We start from the raw sequence: 19,390 nt of genomic DNA on the forward strand, positions 1-19,390 counted from the left end.
TGGGACACAGCCCTCCCATCGCAGCCAGCATAGAATAGAGACATCTCAGAAGCAAGAAATAAACCTGGTCTGAGCTCAGTGGATGAGCACTGGGGATGCTGGTTACCATGGCATTGCAGGACCTCTCTAGACTGGTTTTTGGGACTTCCCCCTCCTGTGAAACTGCCAAGAAAAAACATAGATGCCAGACATCAGACATCTTCAGTACTCAAAGAGCCTTCTGCTGACCCCTGCTCTGACCCTCCCTTTTCTTCGTAGGGGCAAAGGATCCTCATCAAATGGAACCCTTTCATTGATATCCCCTTTTGTCCTTCAGCTCTTCAAAAAGGGGGGAATGGAACCAGTGAAATGGCTCCATGAATAACTCTTACCAGGCAAGCCTGACAATCTGAGTTCAATCCTTAGGAGTCACATGGTGAAGGAGAGAACTGACTCCTGCAACTTGTCCTGTGACCTCCACACTCACACCATTAACACAGACAACACATAAATTAAAAGGCAATAAAACAATAAAAATAAAACACAATGTGGTGGGGTGTGCCTAAGAAATAACATCTGAGGATGACTGCTGCCTTATGAGAGCGCGCGCACGCGCGCGCACGCGCACGCGCGCACACACACACACACACACACACACACACATGCATGTACACATGCACACACACACACACACACATACAAGCATGTACACATACACACACACTCACAAACATACTCACACATACACACTCACATGCACACACTCACACACACACTCACACGCATTCATGGATGTACACATACACACACACTCACACACAACACTCACACACACATGCATGGATGTACACATGCACACACACACACATACACACACTCACATACACACACATGCATGCATGTACACATGCACACACTCACACACACTCACACATACACACACTCACACACACATACTCACATGTATGCACACATGCACATTCTCACACACATGCATACACACATGAACTCACAGGAGGGCAGGCTAGAGTAGAATATATAAAATGCAGGTAGTTCACTCCAGGTCCTCTGTGATGGCAGCCATTGACAACAGAGATGTCAGCTTTTAGCCTGAGTCCAGATTTATGGTCCCTGGGTGAGGAGCCATTCGGCTCAAGGCTCCCATCTCCGGGGGATGGTTCATGGCTGGAAGCCAGCCAAAGGAAGGAGGGGAGGCAGCTTCCCTTCAGTCCCACAGAGGTGGTTGTGAACACAAGGCTATGTTGCATCTGAGCATCATGGTGGGCGGGGCTGGTAGACTCAGGGACAAGCCCATCCCACCTCAGGGCTCACTGTCACGCCACTGGGTGCTCTTTATTAAGCCAGGCACAGCACCCAAACTTCTGAGTCATAGCTTAGGAATTCCCACTGTGTATGAATTTACCATTAGCCTCCCCTCTTTAGGGTTCTACCCCTTTCCCACAACCCATTATTGAGCACCTACAGGGAGTCTTCAATTTGTTTTCCCCAACCCTTGGGGTCAACGGATGGAAAGATGACAGGGTGGGCAGACAGAAGAATGGATAGATGGGTGAATTAATGGGAGGAGGGAGGAAGGGAAGGAGAGAAGGTGTAATGGGGAAGGAGGGGTGATGGTTTTACAGCTAGATGGATAGATGGAGGAATGGGATCAGGCCTCTGTTATCCACACAATTCTGTAGTGTAAGAATGACTGATTGTTCCTGGGCCGGAGAGCGGGCTGTCATGACCAACAACCTGAGTTCTCTCTCCAGAATCCACACGGTGGAAGAAGAAAACTGATTTTGTCCTCTGACCTCCACATGAGCCCTATAGCACACAGATACTCATCCCATAAGCATACACAAACTAAAGAAATGTCATTTTAAGAAGAATTACTATTTACATTTTATAGGTGAAATTGACTTACAAACTTGAAAATGTATTTAGTCTTGGTGTGGTTTTGTGTGTGTCTGTGAGTGTCGGAATGTGTATGTATAAGCATGTGTGTGCAGGGGCATGTATGCCATGGTGCACACGTGGACGTCAGAAGACAACCTCAAGTGTATGTCCTTACACTTCAATTCGTTTGAAACAGGGTCTCTTGCTCACCATTGTGCATGCCAGACTAGCTGACCCCTGAGCCTCCAGGAATTTTCCGGTGTCCATCTCTCCATAGGATTGCTGGTATTACACATATGCATGGCTTCATCCAACTTTATTGGGTTCTGGAGATTCAAACTCAGGTCCTCACATTTGCAAAGCAAATGCTGCACCCACTCATCCACCTCCTCAGCTCCAGAAACATGAAAAAGCACTCATTCTAGACTCACTATGTGCTTGGATGTAACAGATACCCACTTGAAGATAGAATCCAAGAATATTTCAGATGTGATTACAGATTCAGCTGCATGGCAAATACTGTGAACCTGCTGCATCAGGCCATAGGCTGCAGCAATGAGCAAGTGGGGGTGAGGATGAGAGAACTGGGGGCTTCAGCTTGGGGGAACTCTACACCAAGGTGCTGTTAGCTGCAAGGTGTCAGGTCTGCCTGGGTTCGCAGACACATTCCCCCACACTTACAGAAACACAATACACAAAGAGCAGCACACATACACACCAACAAAGCATACATAAACATATGTATATATAAACACAAGCATACCAAAATTTAATGTATAAACACACAAAATCATAACTCAAGGCTGGGTTAAGTCATTTGCCACCAAGTCTGGTGACCTGAGTTTGATCCCTAGGACCCAGATGATAGAAAGAGAAAAATGACTCCTGCAAGTCACCCTCTGATCTCCACATGTGCACTATGGCATGCATGCATGTACACACACACAAACACACACACACACACACACACACACACACACTGCATATGCTCAACATAAACAAAAATCATCACTCAGACATTCTTACCCAGCCTGCACATGTGGTCGTATACACACAGACACTTTCACACAGCACACAGGCACTCACACAGACTCTCACTCAGATGGAAAGGTGAATTTGGCTTATGACTTCAATGACACCATCACTGTCACCAGTCTGATGACAACAGTCAGAAGGCTGTGTCACACCTGTGCATACAAACACATGTCATATAACACACCCATACCCATAGTCAGGGACATACAACTGCAGATGCACTGTCAGAACACATGTCCATCGGAAAGCAATCACACAGGGACACACCCACCCTTGGGAGAATACATCTGCACCCTTATGTCAGAGACACACTAAAGTTTCTCTTCGCTGGCCCCTCCAAACCCCCAGACCACAGGTGCAGTCAGACACACCAAGGCATACACATATGACACTCGATGTCACAGACACCGATAAAGACATCACATTGCAAAGGATGATTTTCCCTGGCCCGGGGTTGGCCATACCCTGAGCGGGCTGAACCGGTGCCCTGGCTCCCTCACATCCCACAGCTGCAGCTTTGGGAGCAAAGACCTTTTCAGGTGGGGAGGGGAGGGTTATTATGGATGCAAAAGGGGCTGGTGAGGTTGCAACAACATGAAGGGTAGAATTGGGAGATGGACGGGTGAAATTGAGGGGAATCCCACAAACAGACTAAAGATCAGAGGGGCTCCGGTAGGAACAGGGAGCGGGGCATGAGGGAAGTTTTCAATGGAAGAGCATCCTTCCCTGTCAACAGGACAGAGCCACAGGGATTAATAGAACCGAATGTGCCCCTCCCCCCCGCAGGAAGCTACCAGAAGGAAGCAGGGGGATAAAATAGAAGGGAGGCTGATGAGTTCTGCCCCAGTCTGAGCCCCCCTCTTAACTCTCAGGGTGAGGAGTTAGGGAGATCAATAGTCAGTCCTCTGGGAGACAGACATAGGAAGGGAGATGCTGGTACTAGGTTCAGGGATAGAGCCAGGAGACAGAGAGAGAGAGAGAGAGAGAGAGAGAGAGAGAGAGAGAGAGAGAGAGAGAGAGAGAGAGAGAGAGAGAGAGAGAGAGAGAGAGACTAAGTCAGAAAGAAAGACAGAAATAGAAGGGGGGAGAGACTCAGGGAAGGAGAGAGAGCGAGCACTACTCAGTGACACTTAGACACAATCAAGCAGAGTCCAAGAGGCTGAAGATGTATGGAGACACGGAGATGTCCCCTACCCACTCCAACATAGCAGAACACCCTCCTGGCTCCCCCAAAACCGCCCAGCTCCGCCCCACTCTGCCGGGATCTGGTTCAATTCCGCAGCCCTGCCGCCTCCGCCTGGGGCTTGAGCCAGCTTGTACCTCGGTGGCACTGGCGGGTCCCCTCAGAGAGGACGCTAGCCCAGCAAATGCAATCATAAAAGCCAGAGCTATGCGGGGCATGAGGCTCCCTTGTGCCTCGGGATCCAGCCGGGGACCCCCCAAGAGACCACGTCCCCGGGAGAAGAAATCCCTGCCTCTACCCAGGATTCTGTCACTTTGGGGCTCTGGGGTCCCTTTCCCAGGAGCTGCCGCGGGGGCTGCGGGCACCACGCCCCCCCTCCGGAGCGTCCCCCAGCCCGAGTGGCCACTCACGATTTTTTCCGAGGAGCCCGCGCGGGACACTGTGCTGTTGAGTCCCACGAGTGAGGGCAGCGTCTGCGACATCCAGTTAGTGACCATGGCCATGGTGCTCAGCACCGCCCCGATCTTGAGCAGCGGCACCGACATCGCGCCCCTCGCCTCATGCCCCGCGCCAGCACCCCAAAAAGCAGGTGTTCTGTCCCTTTTGCTCGGCACTCAAGCTGTCGCTCACCCACCCCACCGGGGTGGGGGGCAGTGGAGGACCGCGATGGCGGGATGACCAGGTCCAAGGGGGCGGTGGCCGGCCGGATGGGGATGGGGTGACACCGGGGACGCGGCTGCGGCTCTGCGCGCCTCGCGGGCTCAGCTTTATAAGGCGCCGGCTCGGCCACCCCCTCCCGCGCCACCGCCGGGCACTTCCAGCCGCCGTGACGTCACGGCTCCGGCCCCGGAGCCAGCGGGGCTGAGGGGAGAATAGGGGGGCACCCGCCCGGCCCCCCCGCCTCCCCGCAGAGCCTCTGGCGGACCTTCCCCCACCTGCAGAAGTGGGGACATCCCCTCCGGTGACATCCTCGCCCCTCCCCCGCCGCCGCGGCATCCCAGCCCCGCCCCCTCCCCCCAGCACATCCCACCCCCATCCTCGCTCGAGTCCCCTCTGCACCCTAGTGGCGATCCCCGGGCTCCCCTGCCAGCAACACCCCGTCTCCCAAACCGCTAGGTTTCAGCAGTCAGAACCCACCCCACACCCGCCACCCAAAGCTGACCGGTGGGGGTCGGGTGTCCCCACCCACCTGCTCGGTCTGAGCTGAGCCGGGTCCCGAGCCCGCGACGACGACGACGCCGCCGCAGCGAGCGGTGCGCACCGCACTTGGTGCTCTCCCGAGAGCCGGGACTCTTCCTCCCGGCTTCCCTAGTCTCAGATCTTTCTGGAGGGGATCCCCCTGTGGGTTCAGGGCCAGGGAGGACTTGGAGTGCGGGTCACCTGGGCAGCCCCTCGGGACCGCCGCCGGCCCAGCCAGTTCTTTTCGCAGGCAGTCAAGTCCCAACGCAGTGCTTGATTCACAACTTGAACTTGGGGCGGAGGAGGGGAACTTATGCACCGGGTCTCCTCCAGCGCCCGCCCGGAGGCCTTCTCTGGGATGGTCCCCGGGGTGGGAGGCTGGGAAGCGCAGCGGGCGGCGGGGTGGGGCGAGGAGCGGCCCGCGGTCGCCTCTCTGGGGTTTTGCACTCACGCCCCCTCCTGGCGTCCCCGCATCACCTCCCGCCGTCGCCGCCGTCGCCCTCGGCCGGCGGCCGCCGCCGTCTGGAGGCGGCGATGACTCAGGCCTTTACCGCGCCGGCCGCTAGCAGAGCGGAAGCGCCCAACCTCAGGGTGCTGGGGGGTCCCGAACTATCTGGACCCCACTGAGAAGCAGTGCAAAGTGGTTCTGGGTTCCTGGTGGGTCAGATATGTGTAAGAGGCTGGAGGTGGCCTGCGGCTCAACTACAGACCGACCGTGAGCACTGCATTGGGGAGACCGACAAGGACTTGAAGGGCTGGGGATGTGACTCAGTGGCAGAGGCTCGCCTAACATGTCTGAAGTCCAGGGCTCCATCCACCAAAAATGGGGGTGGGGGAGTGATGGCTCAGTGGGTAAAAGTGCTAGCCACAAAGCCTGGCAACCTGAATCTCTAAGCTCCACATGGTGGGAGGCAACCGACTGCCCCAAAGAGTTTTTTGACCTCCACTTGAAGATGGTGGCCACACAGCCACCCATCCCATCCCCCGTTAGCACATTAAACTAGTGTAAAAAGAAATTTAAGTGGCACAAGACATCAAGGAAGAAAATTAAGTACAAGTAGATATCAAAAGGAAGGGGGTGGAGTTGTGTGTGTGTGTAGAGGCAAAGGTGTACATGGAATGTCTTCCTCAGTGCCTCTCTGCCTTGTTTTATTAACTAATTATTCTTTAAATTTAGTCTTTTTATTTAATTAGTTTTGAGACTCTGTGTAGCCCTGGCTGGCTTGGAACTCACAGAGCTCCCACTGCCTCTCAAACGCTGGGACTAAAGTCATGAGTTACCACACCTGGCAGGTCTCTCACTGAAGTTGAAACGCCCTGATTCAGCTAAGCTAGCCAGTCTAGGAGCTGCAGAGCCCCTCCTGTCTCAGCCTCCCAGGCAGCCCAGTGCAGGCACACCACATCTGACTTGGGGGTCTGAACTTATTCTTGGATGGAAGTATTCTACTAAATGGGCCATGTCCCAGCCCACAGGAACACCTTTAAACATGGTGACTAGGGAAGGTGACAGTCAAGCCACACCAGAAGGTGAAGGAGGGAGCCATTTCAGTACCAGGAGATTATCAAATGGTGGGAAACAGAGGTGCAAAGGACCTGGGGCAGGCAGAGACAACTTGGGCAGGCATGAGCTGTTTAATCCAAAGGGGAGGACCCTAAGATCACTAAGCTGCAGTGGGCCCCCTGGCTTAGAGAATGACACACTCTCTCACCCCGTCACCTTGGGTGCCAGGAAACAGGCCTAGCTCATACAGCCAGGCTGTAAAGACAGAGAGCACTCATAAAATATTCCTCTTCTCCCTCCTCCATGCCTCCCAAACTCTTCTCCCTAAAGATGTCAGTAGCCTTCCCGGGCTGGCAAGACTGTCCAGTGGAAAAAGACACTTGCTACCAAGCCTGAAATCCTGAGTTTGATCAACAGGGCCCAGATGGCGGAGGAGAAAGCTGACTCCCTCAGATTGTCACCTGTCCTCCACATGCTTGTCATAGCACGTGCCCACACACAATAGATTAATTCCATCACCTTCCAGTCTCCACACGCATTCCCTTCTCGGAACACCTTATCATTTCTGCCTGTCCTTCCTGCGCCTCTGCCTTCTCCATCCCCAAATTTCTAGATCTTTCCACCTTCCCCGATTCCCTGTTTCTGCATATTTACTTGGCTCTTTCCTGTGTCAGCCCTTTGCATTTGCTGTCCTTGCTCGCTGACAACGTTTTTGGCCTGTTCATGTCCTTCACCATGGTGGGGGTAAGCAACATGCCCTGTCCTCCAGAAAACAACATTTCCTAGGACTTTGCCCACTGGCTTCCTGTCCGGCACAAGCCTTGGGAGGGAGCAGATAGAGACTGGGAGGGAGGGAGAAGATGGCTACGTCTTCCCTTTCTTTCTGCTTGGAGTAGGGTGGCCTTTTTTCTTTTTCTTTTTTGAAATTTCTAACTACATTTACTTATTTGTTTGTGGATGTGGAGGGACACAGAAATCAGGGGACAACTTTCTGGAGTTTGTTCTCTCGTCTACCACATGAGTCCTAGTGCAGGTGTGGAGACCAGAAGAGGGTATGGGCTGTTCTGTGTGACTCCCCATCTATTCCCTTGAGGCATGGCCTCTACTTGAACCTGGGGCTCAAGTGTGGCAAACTGGAAGCCAGAAAGCTCAATGTTACATCAGGCAGTGGTGGAGCACGCCTTTAATCCCAGCACTCAGGAGGCAGAGGCAGGCAGATCTTTGTGAGTTTGAGATCAGCCCGGTCTACAGAATGAGTTCTAGGACAGCCAGGGCTACACAGAGAAACCCTATCTTAAAAAAACAAAAAATAAAAAAATAAAAAAATTAAAGCCCTATGTCCCCTCAGAGGTACAGTCTCAGGCATGGGTGGCACTCAGTGTGACTTGTTACACGTTGCTGGGATCCTAACACCACCCTCTTGGTTGTTCAGCAAAACCATGTCAGAGCCCGTGGGGGAGCGGTGTTTCTTACAGAGGGTGCCCTCTTCCCACATCAGAGCCCCATCCTCTTCACACACCCTTCTCTGGGACATGTCACAGGTTTCCCAAGTGTCCCATCTGAATGTTCAGTTACTGATTCCACCCAAGGAAACACCCATATCAAACCCTGTCCCACTAGGACACCTAATGTGGCTTGCTTCCCTGATTCGACCCTGAGTGACTAGGACATCATTGTTTCTGTGTGCATGCATATGTAATGTGTGTTTAAATGGGGGGGAGTACATGGTGTAGGAGGGTACTCGGTGTGGGGCACACCTGCCCACATGTATGTACCTGAAGCCAATATCAAGTACCTTCTCCCATCACTCTCCATTTTGTTCACTGAGTTAGGGTCTCTCAGTCACACCAGGAACTTGCCAGTCTGCTAGTCTGACACCCAGCCAGCAACTTGCTCTGCCTCCCAGATGTTTGGGCCATCTGCCCAGCATTAAAATGGACCCTGGGCGTCGCAACTCAGGTCTTCATGCTCATGTGGCAAGCTATTTCCCCAGCCCCAATATCATTTTTGTTTTATTTATTTTTAATGTTATTTACTTTATTATTGTAATTTATTTGTAGTTGTGTTTACTTGTTTTCTGTGCTGGGGAAGGAACTTAGGGCCTCCTAAATGCTAAGCACGCACTGTGTCTCAGATTCATACCCCTACCACCAATATGGCCTAAATATTACCTAAAGAAACTTCCCTGACCACCACCTCTGAAGTCAGAGCTCTTAGCACCATCTACCTTTACCTTGTCTAAGTATTTCCTTTTTTTTTTTAGATTTTATTTATTTATTATTATACAACATTCTGCTCCCATGTATATTTGCACACCAGAAGAGGGCACCAGATCTCATTACAGATGGTTGTGAGGCACCATGTGGTTGCTGGGACCCAAACTCAGGACCTCTGGAAGAGCAGTCGGTGCTCTTAACCTCTGAGCCATCTCTCCAGCCTGTAAGTATTTCTTTATCCACTGTTTTTCTTCAGTGCTGGGAATCAAGTCCAAAGTTTCACACATGCTAGGCAAACACCCTACCACTGAGCTACATCTTCAGCCCCATCCTCTCTGTTTTAGTCAGGTCTGAGGTAGCCCAGGCTGGCCTATGTAGCTAAGGGTAACCTTGAACTCCTGCTTCCACCTCTGAGAGCCGGAATGGCAGGTCTGTGTCACCACTAAGAAACTGCTCTTGGGCTGGAGAGATGGCTCAGCCATTAAAAGCTAGGCTCACAACCAAAAATATAAGAAATTGCTCTTAACTGACTGACTAATTGAATCTCTGACCAAGGCTTATTTTGTGGTCCGAATCTCCATCCAGAGTTCTCATCTCTACATCTACCTGTTTCTCAGACTCCCTGCCTGTGTATTTCATGAGACAAACAACTCATGCTACCCACTACAATGGTCTCCATTAAAATTGTCAGACGGGGCTGGAGAGCTGGCTCAGCAGAGCACTGGCTGCTCTTCCAGGTTCAGTTCCAGCATCCATGTGCCAGCTCTCAACAGTCTATAACTCCAGTACCTCAGGATCCAAAGCCCTTTTCTGGACTCCCAGGGTTCCTGCACATATGTGGTATATACTTCTGCACAATCAGGCTCACACACTTAAGAATGAATACTTTAAAAAAGAGTATCCAAGAGGCTGGGGAGATGGCTCAGTCCACAAGGTGTTTGCCACATGAGGTCCTGAGTTCAGATCCTCAGAACCCATGTAAAAACCTGCTGTGGTGGCCCATGTTTGTAATCTCTGCCCTGAGGATGGGGTATAGAGACAGGAAGACCCTGCGGGGCGGGGGGAGGCTGCTCACTTTCCAGGCAGCCCTGCTGGATCAGTGAGTTTCTGGTTTAGTGAGAGACTATGTCTCAAAACTAGTAAAGAAATAGAGAAGTGATCGAGGAAGACACCCAAAGTCAACCTGGACCTCCATAGACATGTGTTCTCATGCATACACTCACGCAAGAGTACCAGGGCTGGGATGTATCTTGGTGGAGAGCATCCCTGCATGCATGAAGCCCTGGGTTCCATGCCCAGCACTGCATAAAGCAGGTATGGAACATATCTATAATCCTAGTGCGTGGGAAACAGAGACAAGAGGATAAAGAGTTCAGGACCAGGGCTGGAGAGATGGCTCAGAGGTTAAGAGCACTGGCTGCTCTTCCAGAGGACCTGAGTTCAATTCCAGCACCCATATGGCAGCTCACAACTGTCTGTAACTCCAGTTCCAAGGGATCTGACACCTTCACACCAATGCACATAAAATAAATAAATTAAATAATTTTTTAAAGGGGAAAAAAGAGTTAAAGACCAGCCTCAGCTACATTGTGCAGCTCCATAGTGGATTGGGGATCCTGACTTAAAAGAAAGTATTAAAAAAGCATATGGAGGATCCCAATCTCTGGTACCTAAGTCTGCTGCCAGGAATAGAAAGTGTGGCCACTGCTGGAGCTACAGCTTAGTAACCTCTGAGAAAGCTAAGCAGGAATTTATCAAAAAATCCAAGGATCCATCTACCCAGAGTAACCAAAGGGTGAGTTCACACAAAGACACACATGTGACATTCATAGCTGTGGGCTTTCTAGCCATGAATAACCCAACTGTGCATTACCTGATGAGTGCACAATCAGACCGGGACACTCATCTAACAGACTTTCAGCCCACAGAGGAGGAACTGTCCATGCCTTGAACCACAGAGGCATTTTTCTAAGGAAAAAAAAAAGCTGGAGAGGACGATCCCCTGAGTTTATGATCCCATTTATATAAAATGCCCAGAAAAAGGCAAATCAGTAGAGGCAGGGAAGGTAGATAGGAACTGGCAGGGCTGTGGTAAAGGAGGGAAAGTGGGGAGGTGCTAGAGCCGTCCCATTGAACAGGAACTGTTCCTCAAGTAGGCAGGTCACTTTAGGGTATGTAACCCATGCCTGCATGAAACAGATTTATTTGTATTTTAGGTTTTGGATAGAGCCTCATAACCTTGAAATCACTATGGATCACTAAGGAACTCCTGATCTTCCTGCCTCTGCCTCTTGAATTGGGGATAACAGGCCTGCATACCATCCCTGATTTATTCAGTGCTGGGGGTGGAACCCAGGGCTTTGTGCATGCTAAGCAGTCAACCTACTGACTGAGCTACATCCCAGCCAATTTTACAGGGTTTCACTGTGAAGGTTTGCCCTTCCTGCAGCTCATTAGGAAGCCCTCCCTGGCTTTGAACTTGCAACAAACATTCTGCCTCTATATCTGAGTGCTAGAATAAAGCCTCATGCCTGACATAAAACTTAACAACTATTCCTGCCTTACACACTATGATGGTTGTCCTTGGTTGTCAACTTGACTACACCTGGAATTAACTAAAATGTAAGAGGCTGGGTATACCTTTGATGGAATTTTTTTCTTTTCTTTCCTTTTCTTTTCTTTTTTGTTTTTGCTTGTTTGTTTGTTTTCCCAAGACAGGGTTTCTCTGTAGCTTTGGAGGTTGTCCTAGAACTCATTCTGTGACCAGGTTGGCCTTGAACTCACAGAGATTTTGCTCTTCGCCTGCTGGCCCTCACTCTTACTAGCAAGTCCATTTCTTCACTAGCATCAGATCCTACTTTGGGATCCCAGCATACACTGAAGGCTAGCTGAGACACCACCCTTCTGGACTGAATAGCCACTGGATTCTTGTACTTTCCATTGGTAGATAGCCATCGTTGAACTAGTTGGACCATAGCCTGTAAGCCACTCTAGTAAATCTCCAATATTTCTAAATAAACAAATGAATATATAATATATAATACACATATATTCATTCTATCAGTTCTGTTCCACTAGAGATCCCTAACCCCTAACACACACACACACACACACACACACACACACACACACACACACACACCACAGAATTCTGGCTTCACCCCATACCTTAGGCTCAGCCCTGACAGACCCACAGAAACTAGAGCTTATGGCCCAAGCCTTTCTCCTCCCTCCTCCCCACACCAAAGCCAGCTCTTACGTGTATGCATGTTCATGTCTGTACATTTGTAAGTGTAGGTGCATGTGTACACATGTACACTTGCTCAAGTAGGTAGGCCAGGTATCTTCCTCTATGGGGACCAACTTACGGTTTTTTGTTTTGTTTTGTTTTTCAGACAGGGTTTCTCTGTGCAGCCCTGGCTGTCCTGGACTGCACTCTCTAGACCAGGCTGGCCTTGAACTCAATGATCTGCCTGCCCCTGCCTCCCAGGTGCTGGGATTAAAAGGGCGCACCACCATTGCTGGGCTCCACTTGTGATTTGACAGAGGGTTCCTTGCTGAATGCAGAGCTCATCAACTTGGCTGTGCCAGCTGCCAGAGGCCCCACAGATCCTCCTCCTTCTGCATCCTCTAGGATACAGTGCACACAGTGGCGCCTGGCTTTTTATGTGTGTTCTCAGAATCCAAACTCAGGTCCTCATGCTTGCATGACAAGCACTTTACCTACTGACATCTCTCCTCACCCCACCCCCTTTTGGAGTCAGGGTCTCACCACGGTGAGGCCAGAACTCTCTATGTAGAGCAGGCTGCCCTTGAATTCACAGAGATCTGACTGCCTCTGCCTCCTGAGTGCTGGAACTAAAGGCATACACTGCTACACACAGCAATAATTTCCATTTTAAATAAGACTTAACAGGGATGGAGTTCAGTGGTAGAGTGCTTTCCCAGCTTGCATGAGGCTCTATGTTCAATACCCAGAACAGCAAATTAAATAAACAAGAAAAAACGAGGAAGTAGAAGCACAGAGGTGCTGAGAAACTTTCTCCAAATCATTCAGCATTCATCTTCAGAGTCTGTATGGAGCTGATTCATTTGGACTGTTCATAGTGGAGAAGAGTGGAAGTGGACCTCAGGTTATGTACAAAACTCAGTCCTCTGGGGTCTGAGAAGATAGGTTAGTGCACGGGTATGAGGACCTGAGCTGGGTCCCCAGAACCCACATTAGAAAACAAAACCAAACACTGATGGTCTTACTCAGTGCTGAATCCCACCAACCTGCCAGGCAAGAGGTGGCCACTGCTGCAATAGTGCAATAATGGTTATGGGAGTAGCCAACCTTATCTGTTGTATTTGAAGCCTACTCCACAGAAGGGAACTTCTGATGGTGTGTAAACCTGCTCAGAGGTGCATGGCTCGGGAGGTCATAGTCCCTAAGGTGCAGCCTACCACTGTTTTGCTGAATGGACAACTTGTCAAACTGCCTTCTAGGTATCTCAATTCTACCCATAGGTCATTGCTGCTCTCAACCTTATCCAGAGAAGCATCTCTCTACAGTGTGCAGCAGGTAATGCAGAGACTCATAACTGTGCAAAGTGTTGACACAGTGACTGTTGAGTGCTCGGCACTAAATGCTTGCCCCATCCAGCCACCACACCCACGGCTCAGGGATCCTCACAGGACAGGAGGCATAATGACTGCAGAAGCCAGAGGATGGGGAGGAATGCTGTGATATGCTGGCCTCTGGACATGTCTCCGTCAGTCCACTGCAGGCAGCACCATTCCCTAGGAAACTGCCTGCCCAAGAGTGAAGGAAGCCAGCTGAGCACTATATTACATCCTCACTCTGTCCCTGACTGTAGGTTCAGAGTGATCAGCTCCTAGAACTCTGTCACATTGCCTTCCCTGGTGCTGCTGTGATGGGCCACACCCTGAAACTGTGAGTGAAAACAAACTTTCCCCCTGAGTACTTTCATCACAACAGTTCAACAGACAGAAGACTCTGGAAAAGCCAAAATTTTCTCAAACATACAGTGGCACAGGCTGTAACTTCAGCTTCTTGGGAGGCTGAGGCAGGAAGATCAAGAATGAGAACCTGTCCCAAAATAAAAAGGGGGGCTGGGGATTGGAGTCTGTGGCTAGAGAACATTCCTAGCATGAAGCTCTGGGATCATTGCCTGGCACCACACAAACTCGGTATGGTGGTTCACACCTGCCATCCCAATACCTGGAATCCAAAGGATGTGAAACAGAGTCTGACTGGTAGAAGGGTTAATTTGTGTATCTGCCAGAAACTTTATTTGATGTGTGTCACAGTGGGGATGTGAAGGTCAGAGGTCAGCTTATAGCAGCCAGTTCTCTACCTCTTTTTTTTTTTTAAGATAGAGTCTCTCTATGTATTCCTGGCTGTTGTGGATGTCACTTTGTAGCCCAGGCTGACCTTCAGCTCACAAAGATAACCTGCCTCTATCTCCTGAGCACTGGGATTGTGCACCACTATGACTTGCCAGGATTTCCTATATAACCTAACAACCCCACTTCTGGTCATATATAGCAGATTGTCTCAATTGGTAGAGTCTCTTATTTATTTAGTTATTCATTTATTTTTTAAAAGTCTCTCCCTTTTTTAAAAAAAGAGATTTTATTTATTTATAATGTATATAGTATTTTGTCTGCATGGCCAGAAGAGGGCATCAGATCTCATTATAAATGGTCATGAGTCACCATGTGGTTGCTGGGAATTGAAATCAGGACCTCTGGAAGAGCAGTCAGTGATCTTAACCTCTGAGTCATATCTCTAGCCCTATTTATTTATTTTTGAGACAGGGTTTCTCTGTGTAGCAGCCCAAGCTATCCTGGAACTTGCTCTATAGACCAGGTTAGCTGAACTCACAGAGAACTGCCTGCCTCTGTCTCCAGAGTGCTGGAATTAAAGGCACAAGTGTGTGTGTGTGTGTGTGTGTGTGTGTGTGTGTGTGTGTGTGTCTGCATATGAGTATGTGCACATGTGAGTGTAATGCCCACAGGGGCCATAGGGGGCATCAGATGCTCCAGAGCTCTAATTATAGACAGCTGTCAGCTGTCCCATGTGGATGCTGGAAACCAAACTTGAGTCCTCTGAAAGAGGAACAAACACTCTTAACTGCTGTGCCATCTCTCAGTCCCATGAGTCCCAGATTCCCCTTAGACAAATTCAGCCACTCCTTAGAACTTCTTCATAGCTCCAAGGCCAACTTGTAGTGGCCTCTGTATTCACAACATTGAGTAAGAGGATGGTGCGAGTTCCCAGCAGGGATTAAACCAGGTTGTCCTGGGATTTCTAATTTTGTACTAGAAATGCTGAACTTCTGCTGTTAGAATCAAGTTTTGACACTTCTGTGCTTTTTGTTAGTTGCTTTTTTTACTTAAAAAAGATTTACTAATTTATTATGTATACACTGTTATGCCTGCAGGCCAGAAGAGGGCACAATATCTCATAACAGATGGTTGTGAGCCACCATGTGGTTGCTGGAAGAGCAGCCAGTGCTCTCGACCTTTTTTTTTTTTTTAAAGATTTTATTTATTTATTTATTATGTATACAACATTCTGCTTTCATGTATATCTGCACACCAGAAAAGGGCACCATATCTCATAACAGATGGTTGTGAGCCACCATGTGGTTGCTGGGAATTGAACTCAGGACCTCTGGAAGAGCAGTCAGTGCTCTTAACCTCTGAGCCATCTCTCCAGCCCGCTCTTGACCTTTTTTAAAACATTGTTTCATGTAGCCCAGGATAGCCCCAAACTTGCTATACAGCCAAATATGACTTTGAACTCCTCATCTTCCTGTTTCCACCTTCCCAGTGCTGACATCACAGGAGTGCCACACCATATGGTTTCTGGGGTGCTGGGGATAGAACCCAGGGCTTTGTGGTGCTAGACCAGCACCTTACCAACTGAGCCATCTCCACAACCCAAGCTGAGTTCTGATTGTTTTCATTTTGAGAGACAGGGTCTTTTGATGGCCTTGAACTCACAAGAATCATTATGATAATTTATCCGTGTGTGTCCGTGTGTGTCCGTGTGTGTGTGTGTGTGTGTGTGTGTGTGTGTGTGTGTGTGTGTGTGTGTCTGAGAGAGATCCTCTCTCAAAAAACAGTGAGGCCGGTGAGAAGGTTCAGAGACTAAAGTGGCTTGCCACCAAACTGAAAGACCTGAGTTCAACCTTGGGACCAAAATGGTGAGGGAACTGACTCCCAGAAATTGTGTGTGTGTGTGTGTGTGTGTGTGTGTGTGTGTGTGTGTGTGTGTGTGTGTGTGTGTGTGTGTGTGTGATTTATTTACTTTACGTGTGGGTGTTCTGCATAAATATATCCCTGTTTACCTCATGAGTGCCTGGTGCCTGAGGAGGTCAGAAAAGGGCACCAATTTCTCTGGAGCTATAGTTACAGGTTGTTTTTTAGCTGTCATGTGGTGCTGGGAACCAAACCTGGGTTATATGGAAGAACAGCCAGTGCTTTAACCACCGAGTCATCTCTCCAGTCCCTGTGACTGATTGCTAACAACTCAATACATTTTGAAATCCTTAACTTGAATTCAAGGTCTTTCTAGCCAGATCACAACCACCCTTTGCAAATTCACCTCTGACCTCCCCTCTCGGGGTACCATCCATACTCAGCCTGAATTCCCATGCCAGAACCTGTGTCCTTCCAGCTCATGTCAGCTTGGGAAATGATCCTCTGTATACAACGCTTGTGTACTGTATACAATGTACTGCATACAGGCATGGAGCATGTCCCCAGCCCCTCCATGGGGAATTCTAGGAAGGGGCTCTACAGATGAGCCATGCCCCAACCCCTTTTTATTATATTTTCAAACAAAAGTCTAATAAGTTGCCCATGCCAGCCTTCGACTTCCTCCAGAGGGTTAAGATGACAGGTATGCACTGCCATTCCCAACTTGCACCCGTCTCTTTGACTTGTGGACTGCCAGATACCCCACAGCAAGCTGTGTCTCATGTCTCTGTGTCTTCAGTGACTTCCTCCAGAATGACCAGAGAAACAACGAAAAGAAAGTGCATTGACTGTGTTTTTCTTGAGGATAACTAGAACCCTCCGGGCTTCAGGGATGAGGAGTTGTATGGGCTCAACTGACTTTAATTTTGGATTTTTTTTTTGTACAGTGATATTTTATAGTTCTGTCTTCAAAGCAGGACTGAGTACCCAGTAGTACAGATCATTGTAAAGGGGCTGGCAAGATGGCTTAGCAGATAAAGATGACTGCAGCCAAGACTGATAACCTGAGTTCTATCCCCAGTACGGACCACATGACGGAAAAAGAGAACCAACTCCTGCAAACTGTCCTCTGACTCCCATGATCAGACAAACACATGTGCACACAAAAATAAACAAATAAATACCAATTAAAAAAAAACAGCAAATGAAATAGGAGCTAGGAAAATGGCTCATTGGGCAAAGTGCTTGCCATACAAGCGTGAGGACATGATTTCAGATCCCCAGAGCCCATGTAAGTGTCAGGTGGGCATGGACTGCTTGTAATCTCACAAGGTGGAAGCCATCTTCAGAGCTAGCTGGCCTGCTAGACTAACACAATCGTTCACGGAGAAACGATGCAGTATAAAATAGAGAGTGACCTAAGAAGACCACAGATGCCAACCTCTGACCACCACGTGCATATGCAGCCACTAGCCTACAAACATGTACATACATGTACACACATGTACACATGAGGTGGTGGGGGGGACCAGGCAGCAGAGACACCTGGGTTTGCTGGTGTCGAAGTGATTATGCTTTCCAAACACACCCCATCAAGTGTGTCCGAACCACTCTGCTGTCCCCTCTTCCTCTTAGATTGGCCCGAGGTGTGGATGGATGAAGTGCAGCAGAACTGGCTGCCACCTTAGGGGCTGGCACAGACTCTCAGCTTCCTGAATGTAGGAGCACAGTGTGTCACCCCAGAGTTCACTGGCCAGTCAGCCCCTACTTGGCAAGCTCCAGGCCAAGTGAGAGATCCTCTCTCAAAAAACCGTGAGGCCGGTGAGAAGGTTCAGAGACTAAAGTGGCTTGTCACCAAACTGAAAGACCTGAGTTCAACCTTGGGACCAAAATGGTGAGGGAACTGACTCCCAGAAATTGTCCTTTGACCTCCACATGTTCTGATTTCCACATGGGCACCAGGCCAACAACTCTCCCCTCCCCAAATAAATAAATGTGATTACAATTTAAAAACAAAACAATAGAAGTGCTTCTGAGGATATTATGCTCTTTGTACACACACACACACACACACACACACACACACACACACACACACACACACACACACACGAAACCTCACGTCCTGCACAAACCTCACTCCACCACTAGGTGTCGCCCGGCTCCTCAGTTTGGGGTCCAGGCCCAGGAGGCTCTTCCTGCAGTTTGTCCAGATTTCCCACCCCCAGTCCTCTGGAATGTTAACACCTAGGAAAAATGAGCGAGTTCAGCGTCCCGCTCTAAATAGCAGCATCCTTCCATGGGATTTCAGCCTCGGCTTGATATCTATGGCCTCAGGCACCTCCCTTGGCATAGGGGTCCCCACTTCTCCAGGGGTTTGCTTTCTGAAGTTCCAAGTCTATGTGAAATTCCAGAACTATGTGACACATATGTACATTGTTTTGTTGTACTGTGTTGTGACAGGGTCTCATTTTGTAACCTAGGCTGGACCCAAATTAGTGTCAACCTCCTGCCTATGTCTTCTGAGAATTGGGATTATGGGTATGCACCACCACACCTATTTTATGTAATGCTAGGATGGAATCCAGAGCTTTGGATGCTGAGCTACACCCCAGCCTGATTTGGTTTTGTTTTAGACTGGGGGTGGAGATCTCATATAGCCAAAGCTTCCTGAAACACTCTATGTTATATAGAAGAGGATGACCTTGAACTCCTGATCCCCTGCCTCCACCTCCCAAGGATCATAAACACTTGACACCATCCCCAGCTGTATGTGATGCTGAGGTACTGGAACCTGGAGCTTCATATAAAACAGGCAAGCATCTTGTCAACCAGCTATACTCCTCCAGTCCTCAAGCTTTCAATTGTAGTCTCTTTCTAGCAGGTGAGGAGATGTCTTCTGGGGTACAAACGATCCCTTTGTGCAATGTTTCCACTCTCTATGTTACCCTCCCTCTAGCTAGTCAGTAGCTCCCTCAGTTTTCAGATTGACGGCTGTGGCACTGCAGTGCTTATGTGTGTTCAAATAGCTCTAGTTTCATTTCATAATGGTCTCAAATAAATGATTTTGGATGGATGGTCAGGGAAGCCTTCTGGGGGGAGGGGGGTTCTAGACAGGGTTTCTGTCCTGGAACTCACTTTGTAGACCAGGCTGGCCTCAAACACACAGAGATCCTCCTGCCTCTG

At 49.3% G+C, this 19,390-nt stretch overlaps 1 protein-coding gene across 3 annotated transcripts in view; it reads right to left on the reverse strand.

The window, feature by feature from the left end:
- Positions 1 to 5,787, reverse strand: part of Olfm2 (olfactomedin 2) — a 55,335-nt gene extending 49,548 nt beyond the window's left edge. Inside the window, exon 1 of one of the 3 annotated variants that reach the window (XR_004769564.1) lies at positions 4,507 to 4,643. Coding sequence is in view for 1 of the 3 variants with exons in the window: in XM_027411458.2 (XP_027267259.1) it covers positions 4,507 to 4,641 (135 nt within the window). In the remaining 2 variants the exon portion in view is untranslated. Of the gene's footprint in view, positions 1 to 4,506; positions 4,644 to 5,285 lie in introns of those variants that run through there. The other 2 variants (XM_027411458.2, XM_027411460.2) reach the window with 2 other exon arrangements.
- Positions 5,788 to 19,390: the final 13,603 nt, after the last annotated feature.

The sequence above is a fragment of the Cricetulus griseus genome, chromosome 4 (genome assembly GCF_003668045.3).
Source record: "Cricetulus griseus strain 17A/GY chromosome 4, alternate assembly CriGri-PICRH-1.0, whole genome shotgun sequence".
Classification (NCBI taxonomy): domain Eukaryota; kingdom Metazoa; phylum Chordata; class Mammalia; order Rodentia; family Cricetidae; genus Cricetulus; species Cricetulus griseus.